The 23,962-nt window shown below is 43.5% G+C and overlaps 1 protein-coding gene across 2 annotated transcripts; it reads left to right on the forward strand.

Annotated features, from left to right (window-relative positions):
• The first annotated feature begins 724 nt into the window (after positions 1–724).
• etnk1 (ethanolamine kinase 1) lies at positions 725–15,243 on the forward strand. 2 transcript variants are annotated; one of them, XM_035425345.1, is made up of 8 exons: positions 725–1,045; positions 4,526–4,785; positions 6,313–6,453; positions 6,666–6,808; positions 9,650–9,733; positions 9,972–10,132; positions 12,258–12,331; positions 13,033–15,243. In XM_035425345.1, the coding sequence occupies exons 1-8, from the start codon at positions 899–901 to the stop codon at positions 13,100–13,102; spliced, it is 1,080 nt and encodes a 359-aa protein (XP_035281236.1). In that variant the 5' UTR covers positions 725–898; the 3' UTR covers positions 13,103–15,243. The 2 variants fall into 2 exon arrangements, with proteins under 2 accessions (XP_035281236.1, XP_035281237.1); XM_035425346.1 differs by lacking the exon at positions 725–1,045 and adding an exon at positions 1,268–1,396.
• The last annotated feature ends 8,719 nt before the right edge of the window (positions 15,244–23,962 follow it).

The following is a 23,962-nucleotide window of genomic DNA, read 5'->3' on the forward strand; positions in this document are numbered from 1 at the left end:
GATGGTTTTAGCGAGTCAAACAGTTTGACCACCAGTTGATTCCAAATTGGTCTTGGCGGGAATTTTCAGCCGTGTTGAATGAATAACTGGATATGTAGAAACAATTCATTTTTGAAAAACCGTGTAAAAGAAAGAGGTCACCAGTAAATTGCATGAAATGGAATATTATAATGGGTATGGCTCTGAATATTTACCGTCGATCTAACTTATCATGTCCACATTGAAACATTGAATTTGTGCAGGGCTGGTGGTGTAAGGCCAATTAAGGGTAATGGTTGCGTGATAGAAGTAGGTTTGCATTCTTGCGACTGAATTTACAATCTGGCACGATTCCTACTTCTCAGTGTTTCTCAAACCAGTTTAGCAGATTTGCAGACTCGTGACCCTGCAGAACGTAATCCCAGTATATGAACACTAGCCTAACTCACGTTCCATATACCAGCAACCATAACCATATGTTTTTGCAGTTTAACGGGTATAACACAGAGTTTTCATGTTTCTACACAGCCACATTTCAGATGTCTTACGAGAAGTTGGTTGTGGCTAAGGTTAGATAATTTTAAAAAATAGTCGTGACGAAATACTTTTTTAATCAAAATGCCATAATTGACAAAGTTGTACATCGTTATCGAAGTCGAGGGCGAGGAAGTAAATAGATGAATAATGCACCTAAGGTCATTGACGGGCGAAGCACCGCCTCGCCGGATGCAGTGAGTCACTGCGTACCAGAATGCAACGCGTGCGAATTTTATACAGGGGTGGAATTTTCCGAGAGGCGTAGTTGGGTGACCTGCAAGACGTGAGAACTCCAGTCTAACACACAAACGTAGCTATAAACGATTCATTGAAACGCCTTTAAGCGGTTGCTAGAAATACGCAATACTTTTAGTTTTTTGACATGGCAAACTACATCCACGTACCAGAAGGAGTTCCCGTTGTTCCCAAATTTAAGGTCACTGTAGACGAGAATGATTTCAGATCGGGAGCATTGAAACTGATGAAGGAATTGAGACCCCATTGGAAACCATCAGAGGTCAAAATGAAGGTATATTTTTGCTCAGGTTAATCCTGAATATAACTATAGTTTTTTTCAAATATCACGAATGTTGCTGCATATGAACTGGACAGCCTGCTGTTCGCTGGTGGCTAGAGGTCGTGTGCCTGCTTGCAGTATTTGACGACTGCGTCACCTAGCAAGCTAGCAGGCTAACTTGTTAGCAAGCTACAAGCTGACCGGTATATCTATCGTTAGCTAGTTAGCCTGCAAAATCGTAGCTTGGTATGTGCTGGTAGTGGAAAGGCCCCCACGACCACTGGAGTAACCTGAGTAACTGTATAGACCGTGCATAGCAACCTGTCGCTGTCGTTGGACTCTTGAAAGATTCCGTTTGTCCCTGTGAGTATTAGGTTAACATTTCCGTCTATTAGAATAACTACTGTGATTTTATGAAGCTAAAATGACTGATTAGGGTGACTAACTTACTAACGTTAACTGGCTTTACTTCAGCTGTACAATAAAATGTAGCTGCCGTATTTTGCTAGTCTAACGAAGTCAGTGCCAATTGTTGGTTAATTTGATAGAAAGTGTCAACGTAACGTTATGTAATTCATCTTTGCTAGAAATTCCGGTTCTTCTAGCTGACGTTTCTTAATTCCTTATTAGATGCGTTAACGTTTTTTTGTGCGTAGTTTGGTGCAACGTAGCTAGCTCTTAGGCTGTATATTTGCAATTAGTACGTACATTAGTGATCTGAACATGCTATACCGAGACATCGAGCAAGCAGTCTACTCAGAATTTAGACGATGTCAATGAACGTAGCTAAGTTATATAGTTGCCTTCACTATCTTTTCTACAGATGGCGAGATGAATGGCGTGATGTTCCGTAGCTAGCAAACGTTAGCTTTTACTGACTGGGAGAGTACCAAAATTTAGATTACGTAATTGTGCATTTGTATATTTTATATACCGAGTAGAGATCTGTACATAGCGAATTAAATAATTTGCTTCATCCATATTAATAAATTCTTATCTAAACCGTTCTGTAACGTTACGCCTATGGTAAAGCAATTACTCCTCCATTTTTATGCAAGGCCCGAGTTCATTTTACCAGAATTTCTGAAATGGTCAGATAACAAACCTTTTACTTTTACATTTACCTCACCAGCCAAGATGTCTCACTATTAACAACCACGAACGAAAATAACTTTTAACTGGAATCGTGCATCAGGTCAAGGGGAAAATTCAGCTGCCATTATTTTTTATATTTCAGTTTTGTTGTTTGCAGAAGTTTCTGACTACCTGCCAGCTTTTGTTTGGTATCAGGGCGTTCATGGGTTTGTGGTTTAAAGAAAGAAAACTCATTTCGAGTCCAAAGGAGTTTGTATTGGGATGTTATCTTTTCAGAGTTAATACATATGAGTAGATTAGTTTATTGCATTCACAATTAATGTGCAGTTTATTATTTTTTCATTTCTCAAGCGGCATAAGCTCTTCACCCCCAAGTACCTATGGAATGATGTCGATATTAGGCACAATTTTTTTTCGGTTTCAACCGAAAATATGATTAATCACAATTTTTCGGAGAATAATTGGGTAATATACACAGATACAACCTCCTGGAGGCACACCTTTGCTGTACAAGTTGCATGAAGTGCAGTTTTCTTGCTTTAGCACACACCCCTGAATGCCCTGATCCCCAACATTGTAAGCCAGCAAACTGTCAGAAACGTATGTAAGATACATAAATAAAAATAATAATTAATTGCATACAAAAACTGTCTGGGACTGCAGCCTCGAAAGACCCAAATTCTTTCTCAGCCTAAATTTTATGTTGCGTGCCAGCTCGATTTAAAAGCTGTGGCTGGCTGAAACTGACACAGCACCTATAGTGCTGAATAATGAGGGTGCCTGTACCTTTCCCTTTTGGGCTGTGCGTCCAGATGGCTTTTAGGGAACAACGTTTTCACCCCTGAGTGAAGCTCCTGGAAACTCCTGCATTTCAGGTCACTTGAAGTGGTAGTATCAATCAGTGTGGTTCTGTATGGTGCTGTCTTTCTTTAGGGAGTGGCGTGGACTGTAGATCTGTGTACATATTTGCTTTTTTACTTATGATGGATATAGGCTATTTTGTCTTGTGTGTGATTCTAGTCATGTGGTCTTTAAGGACATGGCTAACCACTTACGCACATGTAGGGTTGCCTTATGAAATTAAGAACGGGTGTGGGTTTATGTTCATGGCTTATTTAGCTTTTGGTGTTTTGCGGTACAGTAAGTAGTTATTTCTAATTAAAAATGGGTATGAGGTCTGAAAGTTCTGACAGGTGATTGATATTAGGGAAGTTGCAATTTCTTTTTCTTCTGTATTTGTGATCTCCCTGCCTGCAAAGGATGCTTCTTTGATTAGCTGCAAAACTTTCAGTTCCTTCTTTGAAGTTGACAAAAATGCTAGGAATTTTATTTGCCAAAAGACTGAGGGAAATGAATTGCCACTTTTTGCGTTATTTAGGCTGTTGTCAAAGAAGCTCAACTGCTATTTGGTGGGGATCAATACTATGAGCACCATAAATCTCAATTACATGTGATGCTATGTTGCTCAGCTGAACAACGTCACATGACTTAATGGGTTATTGCCCAATAATGTAGATCTTGTTATTGTATGCGCGCTGAGGAAAGGCCCTCCAGGCAGAAACAAAGGTTTCCTGCTTTCAAGCTGGTTGGCCTCATGTGTTCTCTAATATGCCGTTGGCATGTGGAAGTTCCACATAGTGGTCTCGCTGCAGAAATGCTCAGTGTGGGACATGGGCTCTCTCGTACACCTTGTCTGACTTGGGGAGGGGGTGCGAGCATCACATCGAGTGTCCTTGTCCATCAGGTGGTGCGACGCAAAGGGCGTTGGATGCCCTTGTCCTGCCAGAGCAAGGGGGAGCACAAGCAGCGGGAGCCCAATTATTCATCAGTGATCAGGGGAATGTAAACTCTGCATGTGCTTCACTTTGCAGGTCCAGCGAAGTTAAATCCTGGGCAATCATTCAGCTCCATTCAGTACCATGTAGTGGTGGAATGTTGCCAGCCCACAATCACATTGCATTGCATTTATTTGGCAGACGCTTTTATCTGAAGCAACGTACAATAAGTGCATATCACGGTGCAATCTCAAAGCGGGGTTCACCCCCTGGAACGGTTGTTCTGTTTCCTTTGCGTTTGTCCGTATTTGGACTCTCATCAAAACTTTGGGTGGTACACACCCAGCGTAAACAACGTGGTGAGCAAAGCTCGTGTGACAGGAATCGCATCCCTGTGTATTGTGTGTGAGGGCTTTTCCAGTGTAACCCGAAACTAAAGCAGTAACGTGATAATCTGTGAATGCACGACCACCTTCCAGGGTGGGGTCTTTTTTCTGAGAAATTGACTGGGGAACTGGGAACCCAGGTAACAAAACAATTTTGATCCATGTAATCTTTCAACTAATTTATTTATTTGTTTTCCCCTTCTTTCTCCCCTCCCCTCCCTTTATCTTCATAATAGTGCTTCACTGATGGCATCACCAACAAGCTGATTGGCTGCTACGTGGGCAGCGTCATGCAGGAGGTGGTCCTGGTGCGTATCTACGGTCACAAGACGGAGCTCTTCGTGGACCGAGAGAACGAGGTGAAGAGCTTCCGCGTCCTGCAGGCGCACCGCTGCGCCCCTCGCCTCCACTGCACCTTCACCAACGGCCTCTGCTACGAGTTCCTGCAGGGCACCGCCCTGGAGCCCGAGCACATCCGCAGCCCCTCCATCTTCAGGTGCGCGCAAGTGCCTGCGAATGCAAACTCCATGTTGAGTCCAGGGCTTTCCTGTCCTTGAGTCAACTCTTTTACCAGCTGACCCCAAATGGTGGAGTGCAGGCGCTGGGCTCCCCCTGGGTGCTGTGCCGTTTGGCCAGGTTCATTAGCACAGCGGATGAGTACGCTTTTTCAGTCCTGCTCCGCGGGCTCTTTTTAGAGCAGCGCCTCTGCCTCATGATCCAGTTTTGCTTTAATAAAGGGGAAGTTCACCCAGAAACGAAAGTAAAGTACGTTTCCACATACCCAGAGCTCTACCTATCCATCTAGAGTTAATTTTTTTTGGTGCAGTTTGCTTTGATACAACTGATCTCTATTGACACATGTTTTTGTGGCTCTCACTGTGCCAAAAATCTATTCTCAGAAAACCTCAACAGTCTATTTCCAGACACAATGCCACAGTTACTCAAACATCCTCGGGGCTTAATTTATGCACAGTTTCATTGAGAACTACTACTTCTATCCTTAAGCATGCCAACTGTATATTTGAGCAGTGTCTTGTTTGGCAGACTATTGCGAAATTTGTGTGGTGGTGACGTAACGTTTGTGGAATGTGTCTTTTGTTTTAATATTGCAACTTGATGGGTGTCTCGTTCTGTGACAAAAATTACACCCATTAATATCTCAACTGTGAATTTCAAAGCCATTGTGTGCTTTAATAAAGTTACTAACAAGGTTTTATATTGAAACTACAACGAACTGTCGCATATCGTGAACCTCACGTCACCACTTCTCAAATTTCATGTTAGCCCACCTGCGTGAGATGTTGCTCGGATATACACAGTTGACGTACTTTAGGTAGAAGTAGTTGTTGAAACTGTGCACTAATTAATTTCTGTGGATGTTCGTGAGTATCCATGGAAAGAGACGTTGCTCTTGAGTTTTTTTAATGTTAATTTTCGGCCCTTGAGCCACAAAAATCTGGCTCAATAGAGGTCCGTTGTATTAAGGTCAACTGCATTTTGAAAACTCATCAAATCTCAGCAAAACTGTTTGGATGGCTAGATAGTACTCTGGGTAATTGAAAATGTACTTTAATTTCATTTTTGGGTGAACTGTCCCTTTAACATTCATGGGTGTGACCCTGTTTTTTCAGATTATTCCACCCTTAAAATTTTTGGTCTATTTTCTTTTTTCTTTTTTTTCTTTCTATGAATATAATGTAATGGAGATGAAAGGGCTGTTCATGCCCTGGCTGTTCAGATAAGTGGACGTAGTTCAGTTGAGCTGTCTGCTTTGTGTAGGTGTGCCAGTCTCTACCCGCACTTCACCTTTATTTATTGGGTGGAGGACGAAATTGGGCTGACTTCCTATTTAATTCATGTTTTATCGGTTTCAGGGTGTGGGTCGAATGATAATACTAACATTTCCTCATTTTCCACTGGTTGGTTCTGATTGGTGGCAAAATACCAACCTAGCAGAGCAGCCTGGTCTTCATGAAACGCCCTCTGTAATTCCAGCTTATCGACGCGTGTTTTTGACTCGTAGGCAAATTGCACAGCAGCTCGCCAAGTACCATGCAATCCACGCGCACAACGGCTGGCTGCCCAAGTCCGACCTGTGGCTGAAGATGGGGAAGTACTTCTCCCTGGTGCCCACTCACTTCCCGGACCCTGGCCAGAACCACAGGTAGGGCCCCGTGTCTCATCTCGGCGAGAGCTGAGGCATAGGCTACAAGGGTTGGCTTGCGAGCGTGCGTGCGCGCGCTTGCCTGTGCTGTTGCGTAACCTGTGACCCCGGGGGCGAAGCGCGCGCGCTCTCGAGCCCGCGACCCGGGAATGCGAGCACGCGGCGTTTGCCTCCTGTGTGAACGCGTCTCGTCGTGTTTTCTCCGAGCCCAGGTTCTCCCAGGAGGTCCCGAGCGCGGAGTGCCTGAGGGAGGAGATGCTGTGGCTGCAGCAGAGTCTGTCTGTGCTGGGCTCCCCCGTGGTCCTGTGCCACAACGACCTGCTGTGCAAGAACATCATCTACAACCAGAGCGCAGGTGAGTTACTGCAGCAGAGCCGCGACGCTTCTGTCGCCCTCCAACAGGCCGCCCTACGCTGTAGCTGAACCCCTTTTCTCACCGTAGAGCTGGAATCAGGCTGGAGAGCTAGTTGGAGCTGATGCAACATGATTACCTTTTCCCTTCAGTTACCCGCTGCCAGAGTGGTAGCACATGATATCACACTGGAATTCGTGTAGTCCTAAAGCTGAGGGTTTCTCCCCAAAAAACTAGGCTTCTGACAATTTCTGTCTGCTACTCATAAGTGGTCATTAGCGATGGTGAAGCACTTGATTCCCCCCTTAGTGGCTAGTGACAACTCCAGGGAAGCAACATACTTCTACAGCTTACAGACCCTTACAGGCACCCACAGCATGCCCTACACTGGCAAAAAAAACAAAAAACCGAAGCTAAAGGGAGGGCTGCCTCAGAACTTGAACCAAGCAAGCCAGCCTGGTTCCAGCTCTGTATTGGAAAAGCGGTATAGCCGGGAGGCCAGTCAGGTCACTGGTCAGTGTGCACTGTGTATAGGCATTATGCCTCTGTCTGGTAAGATCGGGTTTATTGCAACATGTCACTGCTTCTCACCTCACCGTCCCTGGGCGGTGACCTCACCGCCCTACTGGTGTTGGCTACAGGTTAGGGCAGGGGGAGGGGGGCCCAAAACTGCTCCGCCACTGCTGCCCCCCTCCCCCTCGCCCTAAGAGGCACTCTGTACAGGGGCAGAGTTCCTTGGTGCGAGACCAGTCGTGACTGGTGAGGTGAGAAGTCTGTTAGCCCAGGTGAAGCTAAAGGAGGAGATGGCCAGCTCCCTGTAGGCGATGGCTATGTCTCGGCACACCTCAGACCCAAGCCTAACAAGCGTGCGCTTGTTGTTTCCCTGTAGTGAAGGGGTCTAATGCGTCCTGCACCCCTTCTTTTGCACTTTTGTGTAACTTGTTTTTTGGTTTTTAAAAAATAATAATAAAAAAATTTTTAAATCATGAATGCTTTAACGTATTAATAGCTGAATGTCTCAAGCCGGCCTTGCAGCATTCTGTGAAATTAACCAGCTGTGGTTTGAATGAAGTGGTTATTCTGTAGCTGAGGAGCGGGTGTGGTGGGAGGGTGGGGTGGGGGAGTTGGTAGCGCAGAGTTGCCCTTGCTGCTGGAGCAAGGGCTCCTTGTGCTCTCACAGCTCCTTCTCTAGATTTTCTCTCCTTAGGAGCGACAGCGCCGCCTGCTGGAGAGAGTGAGACAGCTCTGAGCGGCCACGCCCAGTTGTTCAGTGCTACCGTAAAACCTGCCACTCCCTATTCTGTACTGCACTAGAACTGGGCACGCCCTGCACAGTACAGCAGGCAGTATTGTGGGACTACAGGGAAGGTCTTGCTGACTTTTGGCCTTTAATCTTTGTTTTGTGCTCCCTCTCTTAGCCTGGTTGACACATAGTCACATGCTATACAAATCAGAAAGGCCTAAGGCTAAAGTATCTGTGGAATGGATCACATGGGCCACCTTTCGTATCATTTGCATGTAAGCAAGTAAACTGAAACCATTGGGTGACACATGGCCCAATGAGAATGCAGTTTTGGTGGGGGAGTGTGCCGGCACAGGATGTGTGAGGCCCGTGGGGAGGGGGGAGGGCTGCGTCTCTTCAGTGAAGCGGTGTGTGTTCTGTGACAGATGTGAGTTTGCCCCAGATTTCTTCATCTGCTGCGCAGGGCTATAGCCACTGACTGGAGGTGTTCTGTTGTGTTCCGCTAGGATCGCACCCGGCCTGGTAACCACCTCACATGTCTTTCTGCAGACTTAACACCCTGTATACTATTGATCAGGCACCATGCACAATCTGAAATGTGGAACAGCACACAGCACAGCATAGAAAAAACACTCAGTCAGGGCCAGCCAGCTTAGAGTGGAAAGGGTAGACTGCTCACACACGTACACACCATCTTATCCACAACAGCTGTATTATCGAGAATAGTCAGAGGAAATATTTGAAATGAGGCCAAGCGGGAACATTAAAATAAAAATTAATTTGTGGGGTAAGGATTTGTATTTTGAAATTTTGTTTTGTTTCATGTTTGTATGCTTAGCTAACTGATAAATGGCAGAACTATATTTGCATCCACAAGAGGGAAGTCTTCCCTTTTCTCAACTCTCTCTGTGCATGCTTCGTCTTGCTCACTCAGCATAGCTTCACCCTTGAATATTAAGGTTGAAGCAGGAGGAGGCACATGAGCAGAATTGGAGCACTGAGCTTTTTACCCAACAGAGGAGAGCGTCACTAAACGAAGGGCACCCTGAGTAAAACAAAATTTCCAGAATTTTCCTTTTTAATCTCATTTTGACAGGCAAAACGTAGCCATTTTGAGACCGTTTTATATTTCCTCACTCGCTATTTGCTATTCAGGCGGGTCAGGACCTAAATGGGGCAGGCAAAGGATTGCATTGGTCTTTCGCAAAATAATAGACTCCTCACCACCGCTCCCCCCCACCCCACCCCCACCCCCACCCCCACCCCCGACTCCCCCCACCCTCGCTTTTTTCCCCACTCATACCTAGCCAAGCATGCTGTTGTGTAAACTAGTGCTTGTATGTGAATGCCTACGTCCCCTGTGTTGTGCTTTGTTTCTGGGATGGTCTGTCCCACAGCCCCCTTTCCAAAATACAAACTCCTTACCCTGATACAAACACCAAGAATACTCTTAGTGGGGGAACAGCTTAAAAAAAGCATGTAGGTTCTTGGTCAGGGTATAAATGCAGTACAGCATTAACACATGAAGAATAATGTCTGGGGTTTTGTGTATAAACCTTTGCCTTGTACTAATTGAGTATTCATTTGTTTGCCCTGTGCAGGTAATGTGAAGTTCATTGACTATGAATATGCTGGCTACAATTACCAAGCCTATGATATTGGGAACCACTTCAATGAGTTTGCAGGTACGTAGTCGACGTCAGTCTGGTATCATTCTTCAGGCCAAACTGTAGTGTGGCCGTTGGGATATCTGCCCACACTACAGGATTTCTTGTACATTCCCTGCTTCCCAGTTTAAGCATGTACTGAGTTATGACTGTCTTTGAGGTCTGTCAAGGTGTTTTTGTAGCTGTAACTTGAGGGCTGGAGTAAGGTCAGTTTAAAATCTGGTCATTTTTTAATGAAGGTGCTTGTGTCTGACAGGTGTGAATGAAGTGGACTACAGCCTTTATCCCGGGCGAGACCTCCAGCTGATGTGGTTGAGGGCCTACCTGGAGGCCTACAAAGAGCACAAAGACCAGTGCGCAGAGGTCTCCCCCACAGAGGTGGAGGTGCTGTATGTGCAGGTCAACCGCTTTGCCCTGGTGAGTGTCTGGGCGGATGCAGGAACGTTCTGTCCTTTCATGTTCTTGTGTTCTCAGGCCCTGAGCATTGGAATGCTCCAGTGTTCTCTGGCCCTGAGCATTGGAATGCTCCAGTGTTCTCTGGCCCTGAGCATTGGAATGTTCCAGTGTTCTCTGGCCCTGAGCATTGGAATGCTCCAGTGTTCTCTGGCCCTGAGCATTGGAATGTTCCAGTGTTCTCTGGCCCTGGGCATTGGACGGAGTGTGACACAGTGGGTAAGGAACTGGGCTTGTAACCGAAAGGTCGGAGGTTCGATTCCCGGGTAGGACACTGCCGTTGTACCCTTGAGCAAGGTACTTAACCGAAATTGCTTCAGTATATATCCAGCTGTATAAATGGATACAATGTAAAAAATGCTATGTAAAAAGTTGTGTAAGTCGCTCTGGATAAGAGCGTCTGCTAAATACCTATAATGTAATGTAATGTAATTGGAATGCTCCAGTGTTCTCTGGCCCTGGGCATTGGAATGTTCCAGTGTTCTCTGGCCCTGGGCATTGGAATGTTCCAGTGTTCTCTGGCCCTGGGCATTGGAATGTTCCGGTGTTTTCTGGCCCTGGGCATTGGAATGTTCCGGTGTTCTCTGGCCCTGGGCATTGGAATGTTCCGGTGTTCTCTGGCCCTGGGCATTGGAATGTTCCGGTGTTCAGTGACCCAGGAGTCACACGTCCCTGTTTCACCTGTGATGGTATACGATATGAACATAAAACACACTTCCCCATTTTTCTCCACATAGAATGCTTACGCAGTCCGCGTGTGGAGTCATTTTTATACGTACACCTACATGCGCAGGCATGTCTTACGAATCCCTGAAACTTAGGTCATAATTTGTAAGGCTGTGCTTGGATTGTCCACTGCCTACAACTTCTGAATTCCATTTCTCTGTCTCCAGAACTCTGGAAGAGCTGACTTTTACTTCTTACTGAAGTTCATATTTACATACGCGCGTGTGCGTGTGTGTGATAGAATCCAGCGCGTTTTGTTTTTTTATGTGGAACATTGCTTTGCATGGCTGCCAGAAGAGGAGAGGGTGGCCCCGCGGCCAGGCTCCGGGCGTTTAGTTGCGCTCCTGTTAAAGTTGGGGCCTTTCTTTGAAGTTGTAAACGAGCACGTCTCAAAGGCCTGGCCTGTGGGTCTGCTCTTTGATGTTTTTAGAATGCATTGCCTGCCTTTCTCCCTCGTTATTTGGTCTTTTATTGGAGAAAGGGTTCTAGAAAGATGCAATGATAATCTTTTACGCAGGAAACTAATTAATCTAAAGTGGTGTGTATATAATTTTATTTAATTATAAATGGTCTGCTGCATTTCCATGTAATTAATGGTCGAGGCATTGTGGTCCATTGTGCGAGAGCTTATTTTACTTGCAAATGAAGTCCTTCTTTCAACACCTCCCTCAGAAAACATCCTACGGTCTTTTGCCTTGGAAAGAAAGCAGCAAAATACTTTTGCGGGGGGGTGGCACTTTAATCTTCTCAGTGCTTCTGTGATTGGACCTTGAAAGAAACAATGCTGCAACACAGAAAAATGGCGTTGTAAATATCTTAATTGAATGTGACAATAGCTTTGTTGATGCAGAACACAAATGTCTCTGCCAGTTCAATTATTAACTGGGACGGAGCTTACAGATTAGTGTGGATGATTTTTTACTGCGCATGTTGCAGTGGGGGGGGTGGGGTAGGGGGGGTTTTAGAAAACGTGCAGAGCAGTGGGGCTTAATGCACAGGGACGGAAGAGCCGAGCCTTTCCAATGTGTACGTGTAGAGTTTTACATGGGGAATGTTTTTCATTTTAAAAATTTGATGTGATGCACCCCTAACTGCTACCTAGCCATTAGCCATCTCAGCGTTCATCTTTAAGCCATTTATCAGTTCCAGTTTGACTCTGTAACTAAGCTTTCCAATTCAAATAGATTTTTAAATATGGTATTTTGCAGGCGTTTAGTTTTTCCCATCTTTCAGTTGAATCGATGGACGCCTGCGTGGCAAGTTCATAGTACAACAGTTCTGCCTGACTGTGCGCTCAAGTGAATTCCCATCCTCTCTCTCTCTCTCTCTCTCTCTTTCTCTCTCTCTTTCTTTCTTTCTTTAGGCCTCCCATTTCTTCTGGGGCCTGTGGGCTTTAATCCAGGCCAAGTACTCCACCATTGACTTTGATTTCCTGGGGTAAGTGCACCCTCCCTGTTGTTACCGTGTCCCGTCTCAGATGTTTTGGCTCGTCTTACACAAAATGGCAGGCGACTGCTTCTGTTGCCTTCTGAAGTTGGTTTGCCGTCATGCGTCTAGATGTTGGTCACGCCTCCTTCCGCCTCCCCTTTCCGGGTGAATGTGGCTTCTGGTGTGACTGCTGCTTTCACTGGGGAGGTTTTACATCTCTTTGGCATGGCGGTAATGATCATGATGAATGTTATTTGTATAGCACGATTCATAGCAATTCTCAAAGTGCTTATAGCGGCACTGTATCACTATCACAGAAAAGAAAATGACAGCAGTAAAAATTGCAGCAGTAACAATGGTAACAGTAATGAATTAATGTGTTTGGGGGTGGGGTTGGGGGTTGTGGGTGCAGCTGAAATGAAGACGTGTTGAATTCTAAATATACTGCTTCCCAGTTTGCTAGCCTGGCATGTGTAAGCGCAGGGCGCTCATGTTGGCGTTGCTGTTTCACATTGCATAACACGGCAGCACACCTCTCACGCGACGGCGCTTCGGGCACGTAGCTCTGCCTGCAGTCTCCTCGCCCACCGCAGCCGGCTGCCACCTTCTGCTTTTTCATCTCAGCTGCTGAAGCCAGGAAGTTCGTCTCCTGCTCTCGTTTATGTTTTTTTAAAATTTTGTGTGTGTGTGTGTGTTTCTCTCCCGTTTAGGTATGCCATCTTACGCTTTAACCAGTACTTCAAAATGAAGCCGGAAGTAACGGCTCTGCCCTTCCCCTGAAAAACCACCGTGAATCCGAACAGGTTGACCCACTCTCACACGCAGGGCCTCCTGCAGGTGGCTGCCCTGATCTACACACAAACATTCTCTCACCTGTGGATAAGGCTGCATAACACTGGACGGCATAGAACCCCCGGACCTGGGAATCACACACTCCATTCTGTATTAACGCCGAAATCACGTCCTACACGATTGGCTTTCTCTAAACCCCGGCATCATTCATTGCACTCCTGCATTGGCTGTCGACAAAATGCAAAAACTAGCATGGTCAGCTTTTGGTGTGAATTCCAAACATCGTTCATTTGCATGGCCGATTCTGTGTAAGTCCCAACGCCACGTATCGCGTGGTCGGTAGTTTGGAAACCCCCAGAACCATGCATCGCACGGTCACTTTTACATAAGCCCCCAGAATCCTGCATTACAGTCAGGCCTGTGAATAGCCCAGCACCATGCACTGCGCGGTAAAATCTGATACCTCTCTGTCACAGACACACACACACAGACAGACACACAGGCACTCACACCGACACACACACATGCACTCGCACTCAATCACACATGTGCACACACACACACACACACACACACACGCATGCTGACGTACTACTCCTCACTGTGAGAGCTGACACTGTCACTTACTGTTCTGGCTGAAATTCCTCTCTGAAGTTGGGGCAGCATGGGCGAGAGGGTATCGGTTTTACATTTCCTTTTTAACGGCTCGCTCGCCGTGCGATATCCTTGCATGCACAGATATAGTTTGCACACACAGCCGGCGTCATGTCCTATATAAAGACATGCATCCCCCCCCCCCCCCCCCCCCAAAATTTGTACTTGCTGTCCCAACTGAAAGAGTTACGCTTTGGAGACCAAAGACCGGTATGGTTGTGTATGTGAAAGATGTTTCCTGCGCTGTGGTCCACAGGCTGCCCTTCGTCTCCTCCGCGTTGTAAAGGCCTAGCTTCCTCCCATCTGTCTGTTGCGTCTCACTTTTTAACACGGTGCTAGGCTGAAGAGATTTCTTTGCAATAAGAACGTTTACCTTCTAGATGGACCCTACACCAAAGTGCTGATATTTGTTTTTGCTTGTAAATAATGCATATTTCTATAAAAAGAAAAACGACAGTATTGTATCATTTTTACAATTTAAACCTAGCATTTTTATACATATTGTAATGAAAAAACAGTCTTGTCTCTCGTGCTGATGACTGGGAACGTCTGATTGGTGTAGTCTGAGCCAGGTGTGTGTCATTCAGAGCAGAGGCCTTGATGAAGACCCCACTCGCCCCTTTTCCTAGCCTAGCCCAGCTACGCGCTGTCCCTTCCGCAGCCAGGATGGGACACCGCCATACCCTGAGCGAGGCACCCCCGTGTGAACTGCTTCTGTCAATGTCCAGCTCCATGAACGGATAGTGTGTAAAATACTGTATAAAATGTAAATGGCAGATGTGGGCCTTTGTCAAGTAAAAAGATCGCTTTCGTTCCAGCAAATGTAGCCCTTAACATTTAACATAGTCCAGCAATAAGATCAGGTTTACTGTAAATAGTGAAAATATGAGGGCCTGCTTACTGGATAGGTGTACATTTATAGTTTTACTGAGGTTACTGGGGATCAGTGTGGCCTTGCCACACACAACTGGGTGAAATGTTAAGCGCTTAAATGGCCTCTTTTTAAAATGAACCTGAAAGGCGGCAAGTAGAGGCTGACACTCCTGTTACAGGGTCGGATAGTGTGTAGAATCATCTCTGACGAATGCCCGTGTATGCATTATGTGTTCACGAATGAATTTTAAAACGTCCTCAAGAAGCGAATACAGTGGCCTCACAGCCGAATCACCATTGCATTTGGACTCCATTCACAAACTCCTTTCCAGACATGCAAGTGCAGTTTTAGACCCGTTTAACTTCATAGAACATGCTTCATCGTGAATGTCTTCTTTGCCATGTGTAGCATGTGTGTACAAGTACATTTGAGTATGTGCAATATAATGGTGTTATGCGAGTTACTGTAAATACTCTCTGGCCCTCTTTAAGAAACTAATATAAGAACCTGGATCAAACTGTGAAATATTGTTATGCTTAAAAATCCAGTTGATGTAAATGGAAATAAAGTCTAAATCATAGATGTCTTTCCACTGAAAGTGCTTCCGTGTCTGTTGGTGTGAGTCTTTGGTGTGCAAATACGTTGGGGGAGGGGGTGTTTGGTCTCTGATATTTTGTGTGTCTCAAGTTTCCCAAAACACAAAATCTGACCATAACAATGAGTGATGCGCATGATTTGTCTGTAGTGGAATTGTGCAACATGGAACTAAACAATTTATGATCTAATAGGGTAGGAATTGAAATCATATTCGATGCTGGTGAAACTTAACATGAAGTAGGCCAAGTCATGACAAGTTTAGGGCAATGGTGAAACACCACTGCCTGTAATGGAATGTGACTTTGATATCCAGGGAAAATTTGCCCATTGATTACGAAGCCTTTGCCTTTTGCTTCTGTTCTGCTTCCCTCTCTGTGGCAGTACTTGCTGTGTGTGTGTGAATGTGTCTGGTGTTTTCTGCCTGCATGAATGTGTTTCTTAAGCTGTTGCCCTAAGTGGCTCTCACCCAACTCATCTGCCTGCCTTCACTGATTCCACTCGTTCGTGTCATTCAGGTGTTTGACCAAGGGCCACATCCTGCAGGGTTTAGAGTATTGTCCCTTACCCCTAACACTAACCGTATTGTGACCAGAGCTCTCAGGACTCCCCCCCCCCCCCCCCCCCCCCCAAGAATAATCCCCCCCAAAAGAAGTCTTACCTAAAAAGCTGGTCTTTGGTAGTTAAAACTGCACTGGGATTAACTTTTGGCAATGATGCAAAATTTGTATATCTGTCCTATTCTCAGTATTGCAAAGTCACATTTTTTAAGCATGGTTTCAAATATTTTACCAATTTGTACCTGTTTGTGTGAAACTGGTTAAAAGTTTAAATGTTAAACATTTACTTTGGGATTACTGTTTTCATTACTGTTATATCTTTGAAAATAAAGACTAGGGTTCGTTCGAATCATAATGTCAGATGCTTGGGTGACGTACCACTTTCAACCAGTGGATGTCATTGTTTTCTGTTATTAAAGACCATTTTGTTGCATATTCCATTGTCCTTCATTCAGTTTAGTATTTTTTTAAATTAACTATATTCATGTACCAGTTTTTGAGCGATGTCTAGTTACTATCAAAATCTTGAATAGAATATGGTTTGTCAGTGTCACTGTTGAAATGAAGGTACTGTCAAGTAATATATATTTTTTTTTAACCCACAGTGGTCTTTGTGTTCACTGTGAACCTCTACTGTTTTGTGTACTGTTGTTTCCACGTTGACACGTTAATAATTTGTAATATGAAAACAAAACTTGTGTAATACACACGATTACATTTTTCCAAACGATCGGCCTTATTAAATTCTATTTGTTTAGGAGTATGTATAGGTACAAAAGCCATGTACACTTTGATCTAGACTTTTGCGATTCTGTTCTGCTGGTTGTTATTGCAACTGGTGATGAAAAGTTGCATGAGTTATGAGCTGTTTGAATTTTTTATACAAAACATGCAATTTGCAGTGTAGTATCTGCTATATCACATTTAGTTAATTGTTTTCTCTGATCGGCTGTTGATATTTAACGCTTATAAAAGTTAGAGAAAAAAATGTACATTTTGGAAAACCGCAGCATTTTGGAGAGATAAGATGAACAGTTTGTTGCAGCAGATGAGTGATGTGACACAACATTTTCATTTACATAAATGCAATTAAATATGAATACTGGATATTTCAATCTCTTTGAAACGACAATGTTTATCAAATCGTGAACTGATGTAATTATTTCTCCGATAATCAAAATGCAAAAGTAGGCCTTCCAGTCTTTCGCAGGGAAGCATGGGAGCTGGTTGGAAATGTCTGTACTCTGTGCTTAATTTACACCTCAGTTTTGGACCTCCTGTTTTCTGGGAACTATTTGCATGGTTCGGGCAACTCTCAAAGGAGATGGAAAAAAATATGTATAAATGAAAATCAACATCCATGATAGCCGGCAGCTCCCCCCCCCCCCAGCCCATAATTGCTTCAAATACATTTTGTTTCTGAACATCCCAATTTGCAGTGTACTCTAGTGTCTGTGTGGTTTCATTGCATACAACAAAGCTGTGTCTTAATGCAGGACCAAATTGTGGCACAAGAGGCATTAGCAGTCACTGGATGGATTTTTAGAGTTTAGATTGACTTAAAAGAGCAAATAATTTTATAATCTGGTCCTAGGTTTTTTTTTTCTTCTTTTTTTCTTTCTCTGACGAATAAAGACGTACACACCCTTATTACTGTACTGACACTGACTTAGCAGTTTTCTCTATTCAGTACTTGTTTTCTTTAATGATAATGGTGGCCACAGTACAATGAGATCATTTCTTTAGTTTTAATGCGGAGTGAAATAATTACAGCTGCACTTTGGCTCTGACTGTAATTGAATTAACCGCAACCCCTCCAGTCATTTCCACCAAGAGCTGCTCATTAATTACAGAATTCAATATCTCCTATTCACATTTCAACTTGTTTTCATTTTGCAAATGTCAAGTCACAACCACTTCCTGCTGAGATAATCGGAGAATGTGCTTGAAATAAAGAGTCTCTCAGACCTCGTAATATACACTTTGAATTTTTATGAATGCCAGCATTCAGAAGGCATGAGGCCAGCTTCACAGTTACACTGTTCAGCTACCTCTGTAGCCAACCACGACTCCAGTAACTATTGGTATTTTTTCCATTCTTTTTTTTCTCTATTAATGATGTAAAGACTTATAGGAAAAATACTATAAGGCTGTAGGATAGTTCCAGCAAGTTGTGATATCATCTTCTAAATGAATATACGATCCCATTCAACATTCTATTTCAATTTACCATTCTATTTATGAACTTAAATTAAATGGCAAAAGGTAACAAGTTAACAGCCTGAAACCTCACCCGTGCTGAAACCCCACCTCTTTCACATGAAATTCTACCTCTCTGACCCATAACTTGCCCTGTTTGATTGAATGCATCTGTGTGTTCTGTTACTAGGGAATCCTATGTTCTGTGCTGCAAATATGAGTACCGCAGCTGTTCCTGCAGTTAATAGTGTAACAAGTTCCTGGCAGGGCACAGTCACAGATAGTCACCCTCCTGCGACCAAAGAGTGGACATTTGTTATTCAAAATGCACATGACTTGCTTTCCTGTGTACAACTCTGCCATTTCTGCATGCACTCTGATGAGCTTAATATTAACGAGCTGAATCCAAAATGCTTTAAGACCCATTGGAGCATGTTCATATGGAATTTTTGGATATATTTTTGGATTGAGGCAGATCATATCAGTATATTGCATACATATGCACACAATGCAACAAGTCATAGAAAGGTACAGGATTTTTATGACCTCAATTACACCACAAGCACCATTATTTGTGTTATGTTAAAATTGTTTTTGCAATCTGTTATTTAATTTTTGTTTTTTTCTTAAAGTATTCTCTGTAACAAGTCTGCTAAATGCCTGAATGTAAATGATATATGAGCTGTGTGTGTGTGCGTGTGTGCAAATGAAAGAGAAGCAATGTCGTTTCTGAGAGTGAGAGCAGAGCAGATGAAAGATAAACAATCCATCAACAAACAGAGTGTGACTGAGTGGAAGCAAGATTAACAATGTAATAAATTTCAGATACAATGAGTGAGACATGAGTGGTATAATGATGCAGAATATAGTTGTGTAATAACAGAGAGAGATAGATAAAAAAAATATATTAGCAGTCTAAAAACACACATGGACAAATAAGGTCCACCAGTGTTGCAACATAGATATTCTCGCCATTTAGAAATGATCAGATGTGAGATTGTGTGTATTGTTATAGCATGCAGATGAGATTACGAGTAACAATTCAGGTAGCTGCTGGAGAGGTCAAAGTGTTCATTCATCTTGATTAGCTGTGCCAACCTAATTACCTGTGGAGGAAACAGTAATTAGCACAAGTCTCATCTCATTAATCACGACAGACTCCCTCATTCTATTTTTATCTGATGAATGACTTGGATTAAGCTGGGGAGTATTTATATTTCTGTTAATTGTACACAGCTTGCGTGTTCTATATTTTCTCAGTGACCTCATTAAATACAATGCTTTGTTATATTTTGTCAAGTAGGAGTATTAAGTAAATTGATTGTATATCACCTCCATCAGAAATAGCTTATATCCATGTAAATTGTGCTCAGCTTGTTCTCATGACCCCATCTTTTCCAAAAATAACATTTTCAAAGTATAGCACACAATAAATAATATGCTGTTGTATTGAAAATGGTAGATGACTGAAAGGTGTTGTGACAGGTTTAACGGTGAATAAGTGATAAATCCAAAGACAGTCCTGTGGTCATGCATACTTAGATGTGAAGGTAAATTTGAACATCTTAGTCGTTCACTCTTTAGTGTCCATAGCTTTGTCTTTGAAGAACATTATTTCCTATTATTCAAATGATAAAATCTTCCATTCCAACATTCTCAACAATAATGCAGATAACTCAAAGCAACTGTTCTCGTTCACCATTGATAATCTTCTCAAACCCAAGGCCAGTCTCCTAAAGGCCTTTGAAGTACAGCGCAATAGATTTATTGAGTTTTTAGGACAAAAGTTGACAACATCAGATAATACACATGGTAGCTTAACAACTACCCACTGACCCCTTGGTCCTCTACCACAGGTTGGCTAACTTTTCTGAAATTACTCTGAAATCAGAGTATTGAGGAAATAATCAATAAAATCAGTTTTTTTAAAAGTATCCTCCTGTTCTGTCAATTCCATTGCCACTTCACTACTGAAATGTTATGCCCCAGTCCTCTGCTCACTCTTAGCAGTTTGCAAAAATCTTGCTCCTGGTCTTCAAGCACATCTATGGGAATGTTCCTACATGATCCTCCTGCATGCTTTAAAGGGCTTCTACAGCGTCCCTCCCCCCAAATGTAGTTGCATGGTCTGATGTGACCATGCAACTACATGTACCCAGGCTGCACTCTGTGGAGGAATGCACTTTCTGCTCTGTTCTTCGTAATGCAGTTCATAACCACCTAAGGGCAGCCCTGAATCTTCCTCCTTGCTCAGTCATTAGGGTGTGCCGGTTAGTACAAATGCCCTTCCTCTATATTGCCATTTGCGCTACCTCCCCTATCTTCAGGAGGTGGGAGATAATTACAATGTAATTCCCTTGCCCATGGGGGGATGAGGGGGAGGGGTCTTCCTGGAGGAGGGGGATGTCTTGCTGGAGGTGGGTGCTTCAGTACTGCTTCTGACCAGGCCTTATTTGGACAAACTAAGGCAAGTGTGGAATGTGGAAGGTTTGGTGAGGATTTAGAATTCTGGAACAGTCTTATGGACAGATGAGACAAGTATGAACCTGTACCAAAATGATGGAAAGAGGAAAGTGTGGAAAAAGCAACTAACTGCTCATGATTAAAAGCATGCCACATCATCCGTGAAACATGGTGGAGGTAGTGTTATACTTAGGCGTGTATGGCTGCTACAGGAACTGAATCCTTTGTCTTTATTGATGTGACAGCATCAGCAAGACGAATTCTAGGCCACTAGGCTACTAGGACAAAAAGCACACCATCTATCTATTCCCACCAAGCTAGATGCAGGCACGCAAGGCAAAACCCCAAACCACCAGGACACAGTAAATGGGATACAAAAACACCCCTGGACAAGTACCCAATTTTATGTTACCACCCCGGGGATGTCTAGGGGTAAAGTGGGGTGAACATAAAATAAAAGAAACTGGTGGAACTCAGTAAAATAAATGAGCATTCTGCATTTCTGAGACCAGTCAGGTTGCATGTCCAGGACCTCTGAGATCCAGACCCAGAATACATCTCCCGTCCTGGAACGTCTGAAATCCAGACATAAAATACATGTCACAAGACCTCTGAGATCCAGACACTGAATAAAACTACTAGGACCTCTGAGATCTGGACCTAGAATACATGACCTGTGAATTCCAAGCTAAGCCAGATACATGTCCTGAAACCTTTGACTCGCAAGAATAAAAGTTGTGTGGCCACAGATATGACCCTGGTATACACATGCCCCAAGACCTCTTGAACCAGTAGTGGGAGGATACATGTCCCAAAACTTTTGAGCAGGAGTCAAGTCCCTAGACCTCTGAGGTTGATAAAATAAACACATATCAACCACAGCCACAGCCAAAGATGTGCTTTGGGACAACAGACACAAACACAACAGACGGGCTTGCCATAATACAATTGAGAGGTGTAATGTACATAACAAGCAGATGTATCAACGCAAGAAAGTAAGTGTGAAACTAATAGCTCTTTCCTTGATACAAAATAATTGAGGCAGCAGTATTAGTCATGCATAAATGAGACCGTGTAATTGCCAGTGACCACCTGATTCTGTCGCATTAACAGTGAATGCTGGAGACTGTAGTACCTGTTATTAACTGAGAATGTTGTATAACCTGACGAATACTGAAGGCAGTATTAACAAACCTAATACTGGAGGATATGATCTGTTCATCAGAATTGCTGCTAATATTGCTGCTAATACCTGAAATAGGTGACTATAGGACACCTGTGTGTGCCCAAACACAGCAAAACCACACTGTTACCTGTACTGAGCTGCACAGCCTGCTGTGAATTAGGGACGTGAAGGGAAAAAAACCCACTGAGAACAGATGGATGGACCAGATGTTTTCCCTGCCATATGGAAAACTACTACCAAAGAAAGTATTTGTAGGGAATGCATACAATGACAATGGGTTCAATGTGAACAAGGATAAAAGCCATCAGTGAATGAAGAGCTAAAGATCCTGGATTAGATTCACATTACTGTTCCAATCCAAACACCTGCTGTGTGGGGAGATATTATAATAGACTGCGGAGCAGAGAGGGATAAATAGCTACATGCTGAAAAATGTTATCTTTACAAAGGATTGCCAGTTTCAATCTTTTTATGACCCACAATCCCTTGGGATCAAACAGGCTTAGATTACAATGCCATTCACCACTTCCTCTGAGAGAGGCCTCAGGAGCTAATCTCTCCACTTCTCTTTGGCTTTGTTGCATTTTAGCGGCAAACAAAGATGCATCTACTATGAAGCCCCTTTGTCACACACAGTGAGGTCTGCATCTCATCCTCTGCATTGCACATCCTTTCTTTTACTGCACTGTGAGGTCTGTATCTCATTCTCTACATTACACATCCTTTCTTTTACTGCACTGTGAGGTCTGTATCTTATTATTTACATTACACATCTCTTTTACAGCACTGTGAGGTCTGTATCTCATTCTCTACATTACACATCCTTTCTTTTACTGCACTGTGAGGTCTGTATCTTACATTCTCTGCATTACACATCTCTTTTACTGCACTGTGAGGTCTGTATCATACACTCTATGCATTACACATCCTCTCTCTTTCACTGCAGTGTAAGGTCTGTACCTCACATTCTCTGCATTACACATCCCCTTTCTTTCACTGCACTGTAAGGTCTGTGTCGCTCACCCCCGGATCATTATACAGGAATTTATGGGTTTGTCTCTTTGTGTTGTTCTTGGTCCTGATAAAGTGTTTTGTACAAATCTGTATAACATACGGCCCATCCATATTAACACTAATTTCCCAAGACACTCTAACAATCAGTGTATTAAATCATTCCTCTCCTCTCTCAGCTCCACAGTCATGATTTGAGGCAATGTTGCACCACTGTCATCTCTGAATCCTGTACTACACCATAACCAGCCCTCTTTTGCCCCCTGCAGCTTATGTCCAAGCCTGCCAGGATCTAGCCAAAATAATTTGGTTACTCTGGCTGGAATGCCTGAAAAACATTCAAGTGCAGTATGACATAGAAATGAAAAGACATAAGAAATAATTTGTATGTCAAATATAAGGCATGCAAATTCGCACACACGCACATCATTTTTCGGCATGGTAGATAAGCTCTTCACATGACTGTGGGGCACTGCTGTGAAGCACATCAGATTAAACCAAATGTGGCTTGATTAAATTCAGCCCTCCCAACACTGCCCCTTGTTCTGCATTGTTTTACACATGTCCCCAAGCATCTGCCCTCTGAACATTTCAGTATGGGAACAAGGGAGGTCAGGTGTCAAAAGACAGAAGGCTATAAACAGATGCTTAGGGGAAAAATGGCCCAAAACACTGCAGCAGTCCCTACGGACATACAGACAGACAGAGATAGAGAGAGAGAGAAAAGCATATGCACAAATGGATAAACAAACACGCAATAGGAAGTAGAGCTTTTAGAAAGGAAAAGGGCTTCATGAAAACCAGTGTGTATGAAACAAGCCCTCGGCTACTCCTCAAGCAGGTGTAGCTCCCTGCACAGGTGTTCCCCTCCGTAGCAGCCTTAATTCAAGCGTAAATGATTATGAACACGTATCCCTGGAAATGGTGAGTTTTACTAGGCTACATCGTATAAAATCTAAAACCGTGTCAGTAGCTTACTGAATCCAAAAGTTATTTGGAACCGTATGATATTTGAAGACAGCATGGTCGAAAAGTACTGTTCAGGCGTAGCTTACTGCTAAAAGATCTCGAAAATTAAATACCAAAACAGCTTTCTGTTTACAATGAAATGCACGTACGGTTAGACCTCATTCCAGGCATGCGATGAACCAATTTCAGGAAAATATCGCCAATTAAAAATTTTAATGTCCGAAGCGGATAATTTAATTTCTTTGATGTCATTAAATATTTTGTTTTCTCTGCTGTACGGAAACACCATTCTAAAGTATTATTTGCCGTTTTGTATTATTTGCAGGTTGAGCCTACCT

This window comes from Anguilla anguilla, chromosome 7, assembly GCF_013347855.1.
Source record: "Anguilla anguilla isolate fAngAng1 chromosome 7, fAngAng1.pri, whole genome shotgun sequence".
Classification (NCBI taxonomy): domain Eukaryota; kingdom Metazoa; phylum Chordata; class Actinopteri; order Anguilliformes; family Anguillidae; genus Anguilla; species Anguilla anguilla.